This window comes from Melanotaenia boesemani, chromosome 5, assembly GCF_017639745.1.
Source record: "Melanotaenia boesemani isolate fMelBoe1 chromosome 5, fMelBoe1.pri, whole genome shotgun sequence".
Classification (NCBI taxonomy): Eukaryota; Metazoa; Chordata; class Actinopteri; order Atheriniformes; family Melanotaeniidae; genus Melanotaenia; species Melanotaenia boesemani.
The window spans coordinates 18,544,354-18,557,629 of NC_055686.1; the positions used below are offsets into that span (position 1 = coordinate 18,544,354).

The window sequence follows — 13,276 nt, forward strand, 5'->3', positions numbered from 1 at the left end:
GGATCAGCTGCCAAGCAGCTTGTAGATTATTTGCTTTGCATAAGATCTTCAAACTCAAGTCAACAACAAGCTTGCGTCATACATAGTGTAACATTGCTTTTTACAACTGCCCAGACATTAAAGTGCACAAGTTATTTGTTTTATTGGTTGTTACCAATGCCTTTTGTGAGCAACATTTCCCAGCTTATGAATCGCAATCCCTGTGGGAGCTGTGATTCATTTCATTCATGTTAATTTCTGGGTATTCCTTGATCCACAGCTCCACACTGCCAGTTTTTGAATGTTGCCACATGGGGGGATAGTTCTGCCATTCAAGTGAGAACACAGTGCAATCATTATTGATTCATGCACCATAAAAGCAGACCAGAATGAGACAGTCTTTCGTGAAACGTGGCTTGCCAAAATGCTGTCAGAGACGGAGGTTTGATGGCTCACTCGTCCATGGCCTCCGCATCATGTTGTCTTCACCAGCTGTTGTTTGACAGAAAGGAATTCTTCCCTGCTGCGTGCAAAGACACAGCTATCAACTTGAGAGTTGACAGCAACGCACTATGGGCCCATTTTTTTTCTATTGTTTTCAGATAAGTGTTACGCGTGGAGCATCTGCAAATAGCATATGATGAAACAACCAAACAACCAAACAAATTAACCCCTTCAGCCCCTGCGTCCATTTGAATGGACATGACATATTTGTTGCTCTAAACCAATAAAAACACAGTGAATGAGTCATGTCAGCATTGCTGATTGCTAATTGGATCCTGATTATCCAATCTAATCAATTCATGACTTTGAGCATGCTCAGAAAACGTGGGACACCTCAGACAAGACAAGCATGGCTGAGCGATTGGTGAGAGGGAAGAGTAAGTGCCCAGTTTCTATCAAAAGTATCAATTTATGGCCATGCTAGTCAAACTAATTTGTTCTTAGAATAATCTTAACTGTTACAAGTGATAGTATTTCAAGTTATTTTGATTGCAACTTTTATCACCAATTAGTAGTATTTTTTTAAAGTTTAACGTCCACTGCAATGGACATCAGGACTTTAGTGATATTAGCCATCACCCACATGTTTAGTGTCAGTATGCAAAGAAACAATATATATGTAGGCTTTTCAAAGCTAAATTTTACTATGACAGTGTATTTATTCATTTTTTTATAATGTTAAATCTATATATTTTTTGTATATAATGTTCTTGTAGAGTATAAAGTCGAAGACTTTTTGGAACGTCTCATAAATGGAGAGTTGTCTGAACTTGACTCCTTGAATTCAGGAAATGAGTCAGATGAGACTAGTGATATAGATGGTGAGTTCATAAATTATGCTTTTAATTCACAGTGTAAGGTTTTTATCAATTTCATGTCTTATATGTAAGATAAAAGTTGCATGGAATGTGTAAGATAAAGAAAAGAATAAGATAAGATAATTGATAATAGCAAAGAAATGCTAGAATAGAAAATAATACTAATAAGATAATGCATAAAATGAGTTAAAAATTTGATTGCTTTGTTGTTAGATTCAGAGAGGGACAGTGGAGAGGTGATTATGCCAGAAGAACTTGAGGTGGCAGCTGAGTGTGAGATAGAGGAGAGAGGCAGTTTGGTGGCAGAGGATCAGGAGGAGATGTCAGTTACTAAGAAGGAAGAAATCAAGTGGCGTCACAGGCCATTCACTCCAATTACTGATACTTTCTTTGAGAATCCCCCAATTAGTGAGAGGCATCCCATGAGACCTTATGAGTACTTCAAACAGTACATTACAGATGAGATGTTCAATGTGATGGCAGATAACACAAACATGTATGCCATGCAAAATGGTACACTAGGTTTCAAACCAACAAGTCCAGGAGAAATCAAAACTCTAGTTGGTCTCCACCTTGCCATGGGAGTAATGAAAATGCCAAGAGTCTCCATGTACTGGGAAGCTGGGATGGACATTGGTATTTTTCAAAACACCATGCCCCGTGACAGATTCTTCCAGCTCCGGTCACATTTGCATTTGGTTAACAATTTGGAGAAGCCAGCTGAGAACACTGATGTGTTTTTTCAAGGTACGTCCTCTCTATGATGCCATACACCGGAGATGCTTAGAGCTTCCACTTGAAGAGAACCTTTGCATTGATGAACAAATGGTACCATTTCGTGGAAATCTGTCTGTCAAGCAATACATCAAAGGCAAGCCACATCCCTGGGGAGTGAAAATATACTTTCTGTGTGGGAAAAGTGGCATAGCCTATGATTTCCTGTTGCACCAAGGAGCTACAATGGAGATATCACAGCAGCAAAGAAAGCAGCTGGGACTTGGAGCTGGAGTGGTGTACCATCTCAGCCAGCGAATCACAGAGGCCAATCACAAGTTGTATTTTGACAACTATTTTACAACGTACAATATTCTGGAGCTGCTGACTAAGAGGAAAATTCATGCTGCTGGGACAGCAAGGGTCTCTCGTTTTGCCAGACCTCCTCTACAGTCTGACAAAGAGATGGCTAAAAAGCCACGAGGAAGCTATGATGAAGTTGTAAGCTGTGATAGAAAGGTGGGACTGGTCAAATGGTATGACAACAGACCAGTTGTCATGGCTTCCAACTTTGTTGGTGTTGGCAGACAGGATGAAGTCCGGCGGTGGGACAAAAAGAAGGCCCAGTTTGTGATGGTTTCCCGTCCAGAGGTTGTCAAGCTGTACAATGAAGCAATGGGTGGTGTTGACCTGCTTGATCAACTCGTCAGTTTGTACCGCACAGAAATCCGGTCAAAAAAGTGGACTCTGAGAATGATCACACATGCTTTTGACCTTGCTGTTGTCAACAGTTGGTTGGAGTACAGGCTGGACTCCAAGAGGGCCAATAACCCAACAAAAGACATCTTGGATCTCCTTCATTTCAAGATGAATGTGGCCCAATGTCTGGTGAGAGTTCAAAAAACAGTGGCATCAAAACGTGGAAGACCCAGTATGTCTCCGGAACCACAGAATGCCCCTCACAGACCACCTCACCGGCCAGTTCAGGATTCAAGGCCTCTACCTGAAGTTCAGTATGACATGGTTGACCACATGCCAAATTATGATGAAAAGAAAGAGGCCACCAGATGCAAGATGCCAGACTGTACCGGAAAAACACACGTCTTTTGTGACAAGTGCAACATCCACCTGTGCTTTGTGCCACACCGCAACTGCTTCAAGGCTGCTCACCGAAAATGAGTCCATGGAAACATCCAGAAGTGTGATGTCTTCTGCAGGGCACATTCCAAGTGTCCAAGTAAATGTTTGATCTGTTCATTGGCCTGCTTCTAAAAATATGTATGGTTATCTTTTGGAAATGATACTCTACTGGAGGCAGAACTGGTTCTCTATAATCATATATCTTTCAACTTCATGTTTAGATTGCTTCATAGCATCTTCCTCTCATCCAGCAAGTTTCTGATTTTCCTGGTGATTAGCTTATTGCTGTTCACAATCAATGCTGGAATACCTTTGTAAAGTTCATTTGCATGTTCAAAGTTGCAGACAATCTCGCAACTATCAATCAGTCAATCTTTTATTGTCTCTGTTATAAGTATGACAGTATTTTGTTCAGAGCTGATACTGCAAAGTAAAAGACATAAAATGCAAAAATGGTGCAATAAATGCAAAAATGGTGCAAGACCCTTCTTTAAATCCCTTTATGTAGTAGTCTGTATGCAGACATCCAGTAGTTTAGGTCATACCTGATTAATTACAAGGTAATAACATTTTACGCTCGTTTAGTCGTGGCGTCCATTGCAATGGACATTAAAAAATACTGGTATAAACATGAGTTGGCAAAAAAAACAAAAATCCACTTTGTTTCTATGTTAGAGAGAACCCAAAATCAGTTGGACAAAAATTTTTTTGCCCAGCAGAAAAAATGCAGGTCTGAAGGGGTTAAGGAGGAGTTGGGAGAGTTGATGTTGATGAAAAAAAAAAAATAAATAATGTTCAGTTCCTACTCTGGATTTCAGATGGATGTTTTGCATAATTTTTTTCATTATATTTTCTTGTTGTTTTTCTGTCACCATATCGAGGGTTTGCTGTTGAATCATGAGATGAAGAAGTGCACCAACCAATATAGTCCTGGGAAGCAGCGAAAGCAACTGCTTTTTATTGATCTGTCCTTAATTATATGAGTCAATCAAATTTATGGCTTTCAGGCCTGCCAGAAGCCACTTATATAGCATACGGAGTTAAGCAATCACTTCTTATGCCAAGTGATCAAATGATAAAGTGTTCTGCCAACTAAAGACAGTAGGGAACAAACACAGACAGGAATAAAATTAAGGCTTGAGCCACATATGGCTAAACAAGGCTATCAGAGCTCTATGTTATACTCGGGCTTCAAATGTACCCCAATTTGCTATTTTATTTGTAGCTTCACAAAAGCCACTGCAGTGCTGTAAATATGAAAATGTCAGCTATGCTTTCAAGATCTTTTCCTCCAATCTCCCATCATGCACATATGTCTTTCAGTAATCAGTTAGCATTCACCATGCCAGTAAAAGGTACACCGTCCTCGTAGTTGCACTCTCCATCATCATCACTGCAAATCAGCATAGCTAAAACGCAATTTGATGAATACTCTCAAAACTCTCTTATATCTACAAATGCAGACAGTGGAATTCAATGGACAATACAATACACAGCAGTGGACTTCAGGATTCTGGTTGTCAAAAAGGGACTAAGCTCTCAACACTTAGATCATTGTAATTAAAACATAAATTGGAGATATTGAGCTGCACTAGAGCACGTTCCAGGGAAACATTGATTCATGCAAGCACTTGGAAACAATTGCTCTGATATGCACAGAGTAAAATATAGAAGCCCTGTAAACAAAATCAATAGCAAACAAGCTGCCCAGGGCTTTCAAAAAGTGGACAGTGAATTACTACTGAGCATTTAATACTCGAGGTCAACAGACAAGGGCACATAGGAGAGACGTAAGCTTTATCATGAGTGTGGAGTTAGATGAGGCTAAAGAACTGTTCAACCATTATATGCCCATTTTGCAGAATTATTTCAGCTTTGGGTCAGACAGTTGCAAAAGAAAAAAAAAAACAAAAAAAAAAAAAACAAATCTGCCAAGCTTAAAAGTTAAATAGTCTACTCCCCCACTATCTTAAATTTACAAGAATAAACCAGGGTTTTTCCAGGGTTAAAAATGAATAAAACTTGTTGGCAACCAACACAAAAGAGGGAAAGATGGACCAGACATTTGTCATCTGTTCACAAATATGCAGTGGCTTAATAAAAACAAATTAAAATAAAATAAAATAAAGTTTTTTATAGAATCCATGGTAAACTATGTTTTTGGTAGCCTTTTTCATTTAATATTGAATTTAAAATGCTGTGACCATTTCTTCCAACACTAACATTTTTTTTTTCTCTGTTCCCTGAGTGAACAGAGCTTGGCAGCTCTGCACTTTATCTCAGTCAGCCATATTTGTTAGTTTGAAAGCAGTCCTAATTTACCCCGAAAACACAGAAAATTAGTCCTACTTAAGATACTCAACAACAAGAGAGCTTTGTGTAACCAGAGAACTTTGATGTGTATCTGAAGACTGAATAAGCTGTAGTTAAAGTCAGCCTCTGATGTTAGGTAATGGAAATGATAAAGGTCTGCAGCAAAACCAACACAGCCTTAATGCATATATATATATATATATATATATATATATATATATATATATATATATATATATATATATATATATATATATATATATATATGTATATATATTTATATTTATATATATATTTAAAGCCATTTTTGTAGATATGCACAAAATGCTGGCATTGTAGACCCTGATGTTATTTTCAGGTTTTATGGGGTTTGTCTACCTGAAGAGTAATCAGCTGGTATTAGCAGAGAACTGTAAAACACTAAAAGTTTTATAGTCCAGTTTCTAACACACTTCACTTTGTTTATTCTTTCTTTTCTTTTGAAAGTTATTATTGCGTGATGGAACAACAGAAGCATAAGAATTTCTATCTGCATTGGTGCCATGTGCTATGGCTACAGGGATAGTCCCTAAAATGGCTCTGGGCCTACACCTGAACCCTGTGCTCCACATTCATGCATATACATGTCCAAATGAGTGTAGATTTGAAAAAAAAAAAAAGAAGAAAAATGCTATGCACACTAAGCTAATCACGGTTAAGTGTAAATTGAGTTCTCTACCACAAATGTAAATATAAATTATGTACCAGAATTTAATTCATGCCTGTGTAATCTCAGATTTTAAGGAAAGCTTTTTATGCATCTTGCAGTAGACAGTTCACTGCTGTTTGCCATATAGGAGTAAAGTAGACTCAGGAAAGAATGAATAAAAAGTGGAAGAAGATGGACAGGAAGCAGAACAGTTAGGGATGAGAACATGCACGAAGACAGCAGTGGCTGGGGAATCAGGCTACAGAGTATGAGTGGGCTGGATTTATAGGGAAAATTGGATAGGGAAACAACAGAGGGAGGGGAAAGGCAGGCAGAAGGAGATAGCGAGAGCAGAGTGGCAGAAGAATGAGAGGTTAGAAAAGAAGGAAATGAAGGAGGGGGATGAAGGGGAGAGAGAAAATTGGAGATCAGAAAAGGAAGGTGGTGGAGGAAGAGTAGTTCCTCCCAGCCGTGTACTGTATCCTCAAAGCAGCTTTCATCCACCCTCACATCATCAGTCTAAGTTGAGAAAACCCTTCTGCAAACTCCACATATACACACACACTAATCGTGACAGAAACCATTCTTTGACAGTAATCGCCAGTCTACCTTTTGGCATCATACAAACTGTTTTTTTCGCAATTTGTTGCTAAAAGCGCATTGTTCATTAAGGGAAAACAAAAAAGAAAACACTGCAAGGCTTCCTCTAATTATAGCCCAAGTTAGTGCAAGGATCCAACTGATTATTGAAGTGTGTCTATCTAAAACTAAATTTAGTCATTTGTTTTCCTGTTGCTCTGTACAAACAAAGAGAAAATACTTCAAGGTTTTACCTTTCCCATAATGGATTATATATTCCATTATATAAACTTTAGCCAGACACATTGAGTGTGTGCAAACTATCATCTGAGTAAAGATACACATTTTCAGATGAAAAACCTGAATAAATGCCAAAAGCAGAGACGACAAAGAAATTAATGCAAAGCTGACTAACAGAGTATGACATGTCCAAGGCGTATCACTAATTATGCCCCCACTGCTACAAACTGTTCTCTTACCCTAATCCACAACAGGAGACATGAAGGGAAAAAAAGCTCCATGAATTACTGCTTAAACCAGCATAAAGATGAAGTTGTAAGGAAGAACCAAATTGTGAAAATTTTCCCATTAAAAAGCTTTCATGATAATTCTTTAGTCTACAAAAATTGTGGAATTAAAACTATTTTAAGATTAAAAATGAAGTTAATTTGTCATATTATATCAATAGCTGTAGATGTGCTGAGCTTCAATCAGTTTATGCCTCAAGATTCAACATCCAAATTTCTTTATTCTCATTTCTTTTCTGCTTTGTTCTTATTGCAGGGGTATATGGCAAGTAACGATTATTTTGATCAGTCAACAGATTGATCAAGCACTTTGTCAAGCTAGGGTCAGATCAGAAGGATTGGGACTCCAACGGAAGGGTCACAAAAAAGTAGGATGGCTTGTATTGGATATGTTGGCATCACTTCTAGCTTTTGCCTGTGGAAACAACAAAAATGGGTAGCAAGCTGCCCTGTACTGACCCGGACCCGAATTTTAAAAAGGGGTTTCAGATACAGTATTTACCTTCATGTCAGAGAGCGACAGCTGTCCTCTGGGAAGTAGTGGCAAAATTCAAATTTAAATACAAAATCTAAGTAGAAACAAGTACACTTTTCTGTTTGTCTGAAACAGCTCTTATAATAATCAGCTGAATGAAGCAGATTCAGCATATTTTTAATCCTAAAACAACTCTCCAAACTTGCACAATGTCAGCTTAATAAATCTCACGTTATTCATTTTATTATCACACACATATAGTGTATAAGATATTCTTTTCATTCAAAAATATTTTTTACAAATATACAAATACAAATATGTATTAAATAAGAAAATTAAAAAGGAGATCAGTCCAGCTATGGCTGATATATGGTTTATCTGTAGTTAATTTGTGATGTGATGCGGCTTACTGGTCTGAGCTAGCCAATTGAGTTTAAGTTTAAAAGGAATGTTTGTCAGATCAAATGTTTGTATAATTATTTCCAAGTATGATTGGGCACTTGCCACATTTTTCTTTATTTGGACTGTGATGAGTTCAGGTTTTTTTTTTACTGGTTCCATCACTAATTGTGTGTGACTCATAAAAGTGATTTTTTTTTTTTATTATTAAATATCTAATATAGTTTTTTTTAATCACACAGTCAGCATGGCTAGTTCAGAAGGTAAAATGGTCATCCTTCAGTGAAACTGCTAAATTAATCTCCCAGTTCCTAGCGTTACATTGTAATATAAATTAAAAGGATATGTGGACCTGTTGTCAAACGCTTGCCATACTGGTGTAATGATTGTTTGTATATCAATAGTGGCTAGATAGCTCAGGTGGCAGGGCATCTGTCTCCCATGCGGGAGATATGAGTTCAAAATCCCACAGGGGATATATTACAACGGGGTGACTCTTAACACCTTCCATTTGGGTCCCTGGCAAGACCCCTAATTCTCTCAGATATAAGTTGCCTTGGAGAAAAGCGTTTGCTAAATGACTGAATGTAATTCAGTAGGTATTTTGTCAACATAATCCAGGTCACAATAATCCTAAGGACTTGAATCAAAAGCAACTAGACTCCTTTTTGTCTTAAAAAAAAAAAAAAAAAAAAGTTGCCTTCGCTTAAAGCCCTTGTGATTGTCAACACAATTTTATCTGCATCCCTGTAGGACAATATATTATGATTCCCTTATGTAACGTTTGAAATATATATATTTTTTGGGTGAACTTGAATAAATAACCAGCACATATGATAGGAAGTATGGGGCACTCATCTTGGATGTGGTATTGTATGGCTTTTTTAAATCTTAGAATTATTTTTTTTATTAATTCTTGTCCAAACCATCCAAACCAGGCATCCGAAGTCAACACAATTAATTCATCTTAGCAACACAATGTACTCACACCCAAGAAAACACACACTTACACACCCATTAATGTTATTGAATGACCCACATGCTCACTTTGATTTCAGGCAATCTTCTTGTCTTTTCACAATGCACTATTGCATGGGTAACAGAGATGATGTGCAGGCCCTGCCATTTATCTCTGTCAGACATGGTTGAACACAAGTTCTTATTGACTAGGCAGGATTTCTGATTGCTAAAGCAGTACCTCATGGTCTCCGAGACCATGTTAATTAAACAGCAGGGAGGAACAAGCTCAAAGCCTCATTCTCTCACTTCAAAATTTCCATTCTGCTGCCACCAGCATTAACATAGTTCTGAGACTGAGCAAAAATGGAAACCAAGCTTAAAATGCTATGACCCTTCTCTGTTGTTGACTATACAATAATTCTTCCATGAGCAAGCTTACCTTTTAGCACTCAAGCAATTTTTCCAACAGTTCAAGAGCTGTAGGATGACAAAAAACAAAAACAACAACAAAGAACATGTGAGGACAGTATATTTATACTGTTACCAAAACTGATATAATAAAGAACAATGTCGTTTGTGGGAAAGGTTTCAGCGAGAATTAGTTACGGCAGGTTTTGTAATTGGAAAATAATTCTAATCACAGCCAACACAATGGAATGATGTGCTGCCTCGCACTAATTCAGCACTGCCGTAGCTTCTTACAGTGTAAAGGGCAAACATTTATTACCCACTGATTACATTTGGCAGGCATATGTGTCTGACACTCAAGTCCTTGTAATTTTCCAACCCGTTACAAAAATCCTGTCTTCACCGCTGATATTCAATCACTTCTTGAATGTGGTCTGTTTCCCATGGATTTCAGTGAAGCACAAAAACAAAGGGGGGAATGGGAGTTAATGGTAATGGGAGGGCACTGAGCAGCTTTTAGTTTAGTACTAATTAAAAGGTGGGAGGTGCTCAAAAGGTCAGAGACCAAAATGGAAAAAACAAAAAAAAAAAAATCAAACTGGGGCACATCATTGCTGATTGTGCGTGTAAGTCGCTCAAGGTCTTGTAGATTATTAGCATGCTCAGTTTCAAAATGGGAATCAAGAGAGATGAGGGAGAGAATTAGTCGTGTGACTGATAAACAGAATATCTCCATGCTCTGCTCCCTTTCCCCCTTTTTTTTCCAGCTGGGAGATAAAATTCAAGCTTGGAAATGGTTGCTAGCACAATTGATTCTGGCAGAGGAATGTGACGGCAGAATATGAGGGCTAAGTAGCTGAATAGCTGCTGTCATATTGCTGAAGGAGAATTTATTCCTAGTTTATATGCAAGCTATATCATGGAGTTACTGGGACTAAATAGCTAGTTTGATGTAGAGTATGCTTCCATTTTTCTGGTTTATAATCACTGAGCTGTGGTAGTTATGTGCTTATGTGTACTGTGCATCCAGTCATTTCACTGGAAAATGACAAAGGCTTTGCATTTAGAAATAAAAAGAAATCCACTTTGAACTGTTCTAATCAACATAAACTTAATATAGATTTACATGCAAGCATTTCATGTATTAAGACTGACATTTATTTAGAATATAAAATTCACACACACAAACACACACAAAGACACAAAAAAGAAAAATATAATTTTGAATTAATATCTGCTCAGTATGGTGCTCACCGTCAGTCAAATCTCCCATTAGAGGAATCTCATGCAAACATAATTTGGGGAAAAAGCAAATGAAGGCAGAACACAACTGAGAGTTGAGAGAGAGATAATTGGTAGCCTGATAGTGTCCGATCCGTTCCTCTCCTAAAAAGGTTTCTTGACCCGTGGGGAATACAGAAAATGATTAATAGTTACACTGCAGCAATCAGCAGGCAATAAGAGAACCACCTGTCAGAGGTCCTGCTGCCCTTTGTAGATTTATGGCTAATAATCGGCCTTGAATGTAGCCACTCCAGTACTATCAGAACCTCACAGAGCCGGCTGGCTTTAGCTGTAAAAAATTTTAAAAAAAGAAAAAAGGAAAAACAATCTGTTTTCTGTATAGACTATTGTGTTTGAAGATGCACAAAATGAATTCCAGCTGATAAATCATGAGTATGTGGAAAACTGAATTGTGTGGGATAACAAGGTTGTTTTTCCAAATAGATTAGTATATAGCTGAAAAAAATCCCATCGTAATTTTGCAGATATTACTAATAGTTATTTCCTAATTCACTCTGAATATGTAACAACACAAATTATGAACCGTCAGCATGAACAAATCTTAAACGACCAGCAGAGAACTCCACAGTCTAAGGGCTGTGTTTGTTCAGCTGCTGTCTGACAGCACCTTGACAACATCTCCACATTATGCCTTAAATAGTCCCAAATAATGACGCTAGCATGTATAGCAACTGGGGAAATAGACATGATGACCTTCTTAAAACACCATCTGTTGCACAGCACCACCACAGCAAGGCAATATTAGCCAGTGAGGCTGAAAGAGTCGCATTACATGACACCCACAGTGTTCCACAACACTGTAAATGGCAAAACACAATATTTCCACATCACTTCATTGGAAATACTTTACTCAGCCAGTGGACGTGTCATTATAATTAATAGAAATATAAACTTTTATTGGCATGCATATGCTACTGTAAATTATACAAAAAAGATAATGAGACCATGTGTTCATATGTATTTGTGGCAAGAGCCCAAGCTTGAAAAGTGACATTATCCCTATAAACATAGTCTGTGAACATCAAAGCTGATGAGCAGTGATGATGTGCATCCTAAGAGTGCTGATGACAGACTTTCCCCTCACCCAATCGAATCATCACCATTTTTTTCTCTCTTTACTTCACACATCCTTTTTCTTCACAATTTGAAACATTTATTTTTCTGTACACCATGGTGTCAGGGTCACTGTCCTCCAAGCTCCACTCTCCCCCTATCCTTTCTTCCTTAATCTGTGTCACTATTTTTTCCCCCCTTCCTTCCCTTTTGGAATTCTCTGTCCATTGCCCTCCTGACAGCCACCCATCAACCTGGCTGCAATTTAAAAAGCCCTTCAACAGCTGCCATTCCACAGGTCTGGCTATCAGTCTAGCTGCCAAAGCCCCAGACAGGGTCTCTTTCAACAAGCAACTTTGAACGTCAGGTTGGTTCCCCCCAAGTCCAAATGGACTGAAGGTGAAAGACACTATTTCTCAAAGATTGGTTCAGCAGTAGACAGGAGTTACTGGAGTGGGGTTCGGAGGCAGCAAAGTTGCTTTATTTCTGAGTTGCGGCGCTAGCATCTGCAAGAAAGAACTTGAGTGTAGTTTGAGTTTCTATTTGCTTATGTATATGATTTAATAATATCACAGATTACAGCTGTAAACATTAGCTTGTGATGCTATTGGGAGGGTAAAAAAAGCTCTTGGGAGAATTCAGTAAGGGGGTGATATTTGTGGTTGTGCAAATTTGTTGTCTCCTGCTGTGCCTGTATTTGAGCTAAACCAGTGTGTGTGTCTGCCTGCAAACACAGCAAATACTGCTTGTCTAAATGTGCATGTTGCCTGAAACAATCAAGCGAAAACATCTCAGACTAGAAGCTGGGCAGCCTGCTGTTGTACACTTCTCTCCTCCATATGTCTTTGTCAGAAATCTTTGCTGCGCATCGGATGAGGGATGAAAATTCCTCCAAGTGCTGTTTTTCCAGTTGTTCTGTCTTGAAAGCAGCTAAATTTGTACTGATAGTTGTCGGATCGGCCTACATTGTCAAATGTAACAACTGTCCACTGATGAAATTCGCAAACAGACCATCTGGGCTCTGGCATCCAAAAGTCGTTTAGGGAACGAATGGAATGGCTGAAGCTTTTCTCCTGTCTCAATTAGTAAATAGGAGAGATGGATGTGAGAACTGTTTGGTTTTTATAATCTAATAAAATATGTTTTCTGTGGCTTTTTCTTATCTGCAACACATACGGTCTGTTTATACTGCTTGAATATAAAACCCACTGCACGGTGAGGCTGAGTTAGGAAAATGTTATTTTTTAGAGTCTGAGCTGGGTTTTGTTCAAATCTATTCTATGTTTTATATTTCTACTTTATATCCTAATAATCATTCACTCCATTAGTTAAACCTCATTCTTTTGTAGAGGGACTTAGACGGGCTGACGTCTGTCTCAGCTGACACTACGCAGCGTCTTGACTGGCTGCCATT

At 38.2% G+C, this 13,276-nt stretch overlaps 1 protein-coding gene across 1 annotated transcript; it reads left to right on the top strand.

Moving 5' to 3' along the window:
- The first annotated feature begins 2,046 nt into the window (after window positions 1-2,046).
- Window positions 2,047-3,401, top strand: LOC121640654 (piggyBac transposable element-derived protein 3-like). Its single transcript, XM_041986457.1, has 2 exons — window positions 2,047-3,118; window positions 3,167-3,401. The coding sequence occupies exons 1-2, from the start codon at window positions 2,127-2,129 to the stop codon at window positions 3,192-3,194; spliced, it is 1,020 nt and encodes a 339-aa protein (XP_041842391.1). The 5' UTR covers window positions 2,047-2,126; the 3' UTR covers window positions 3,195-3,401.
- Window positions 3,402-13,276: the final 9,875 nt, after the last annotated feature.

Bases quoted from the DNA above. Each gene is read 5' to 3' on its own strand.
- LOC121640654 (XM_041986457.1), top strand. From the start codon at position 2,127: ATGGTACCATTTCGTGGAAATCTGTCTGTCAAGCAATACATCAAAGGC. The intron at 3,119-3,166 runs CTTTTGTGACAA...GCCACACCGCAA, and splicing joins TGTACCGGAAAAACACACGT to CTGCTTCAAGGCTGCTCACC.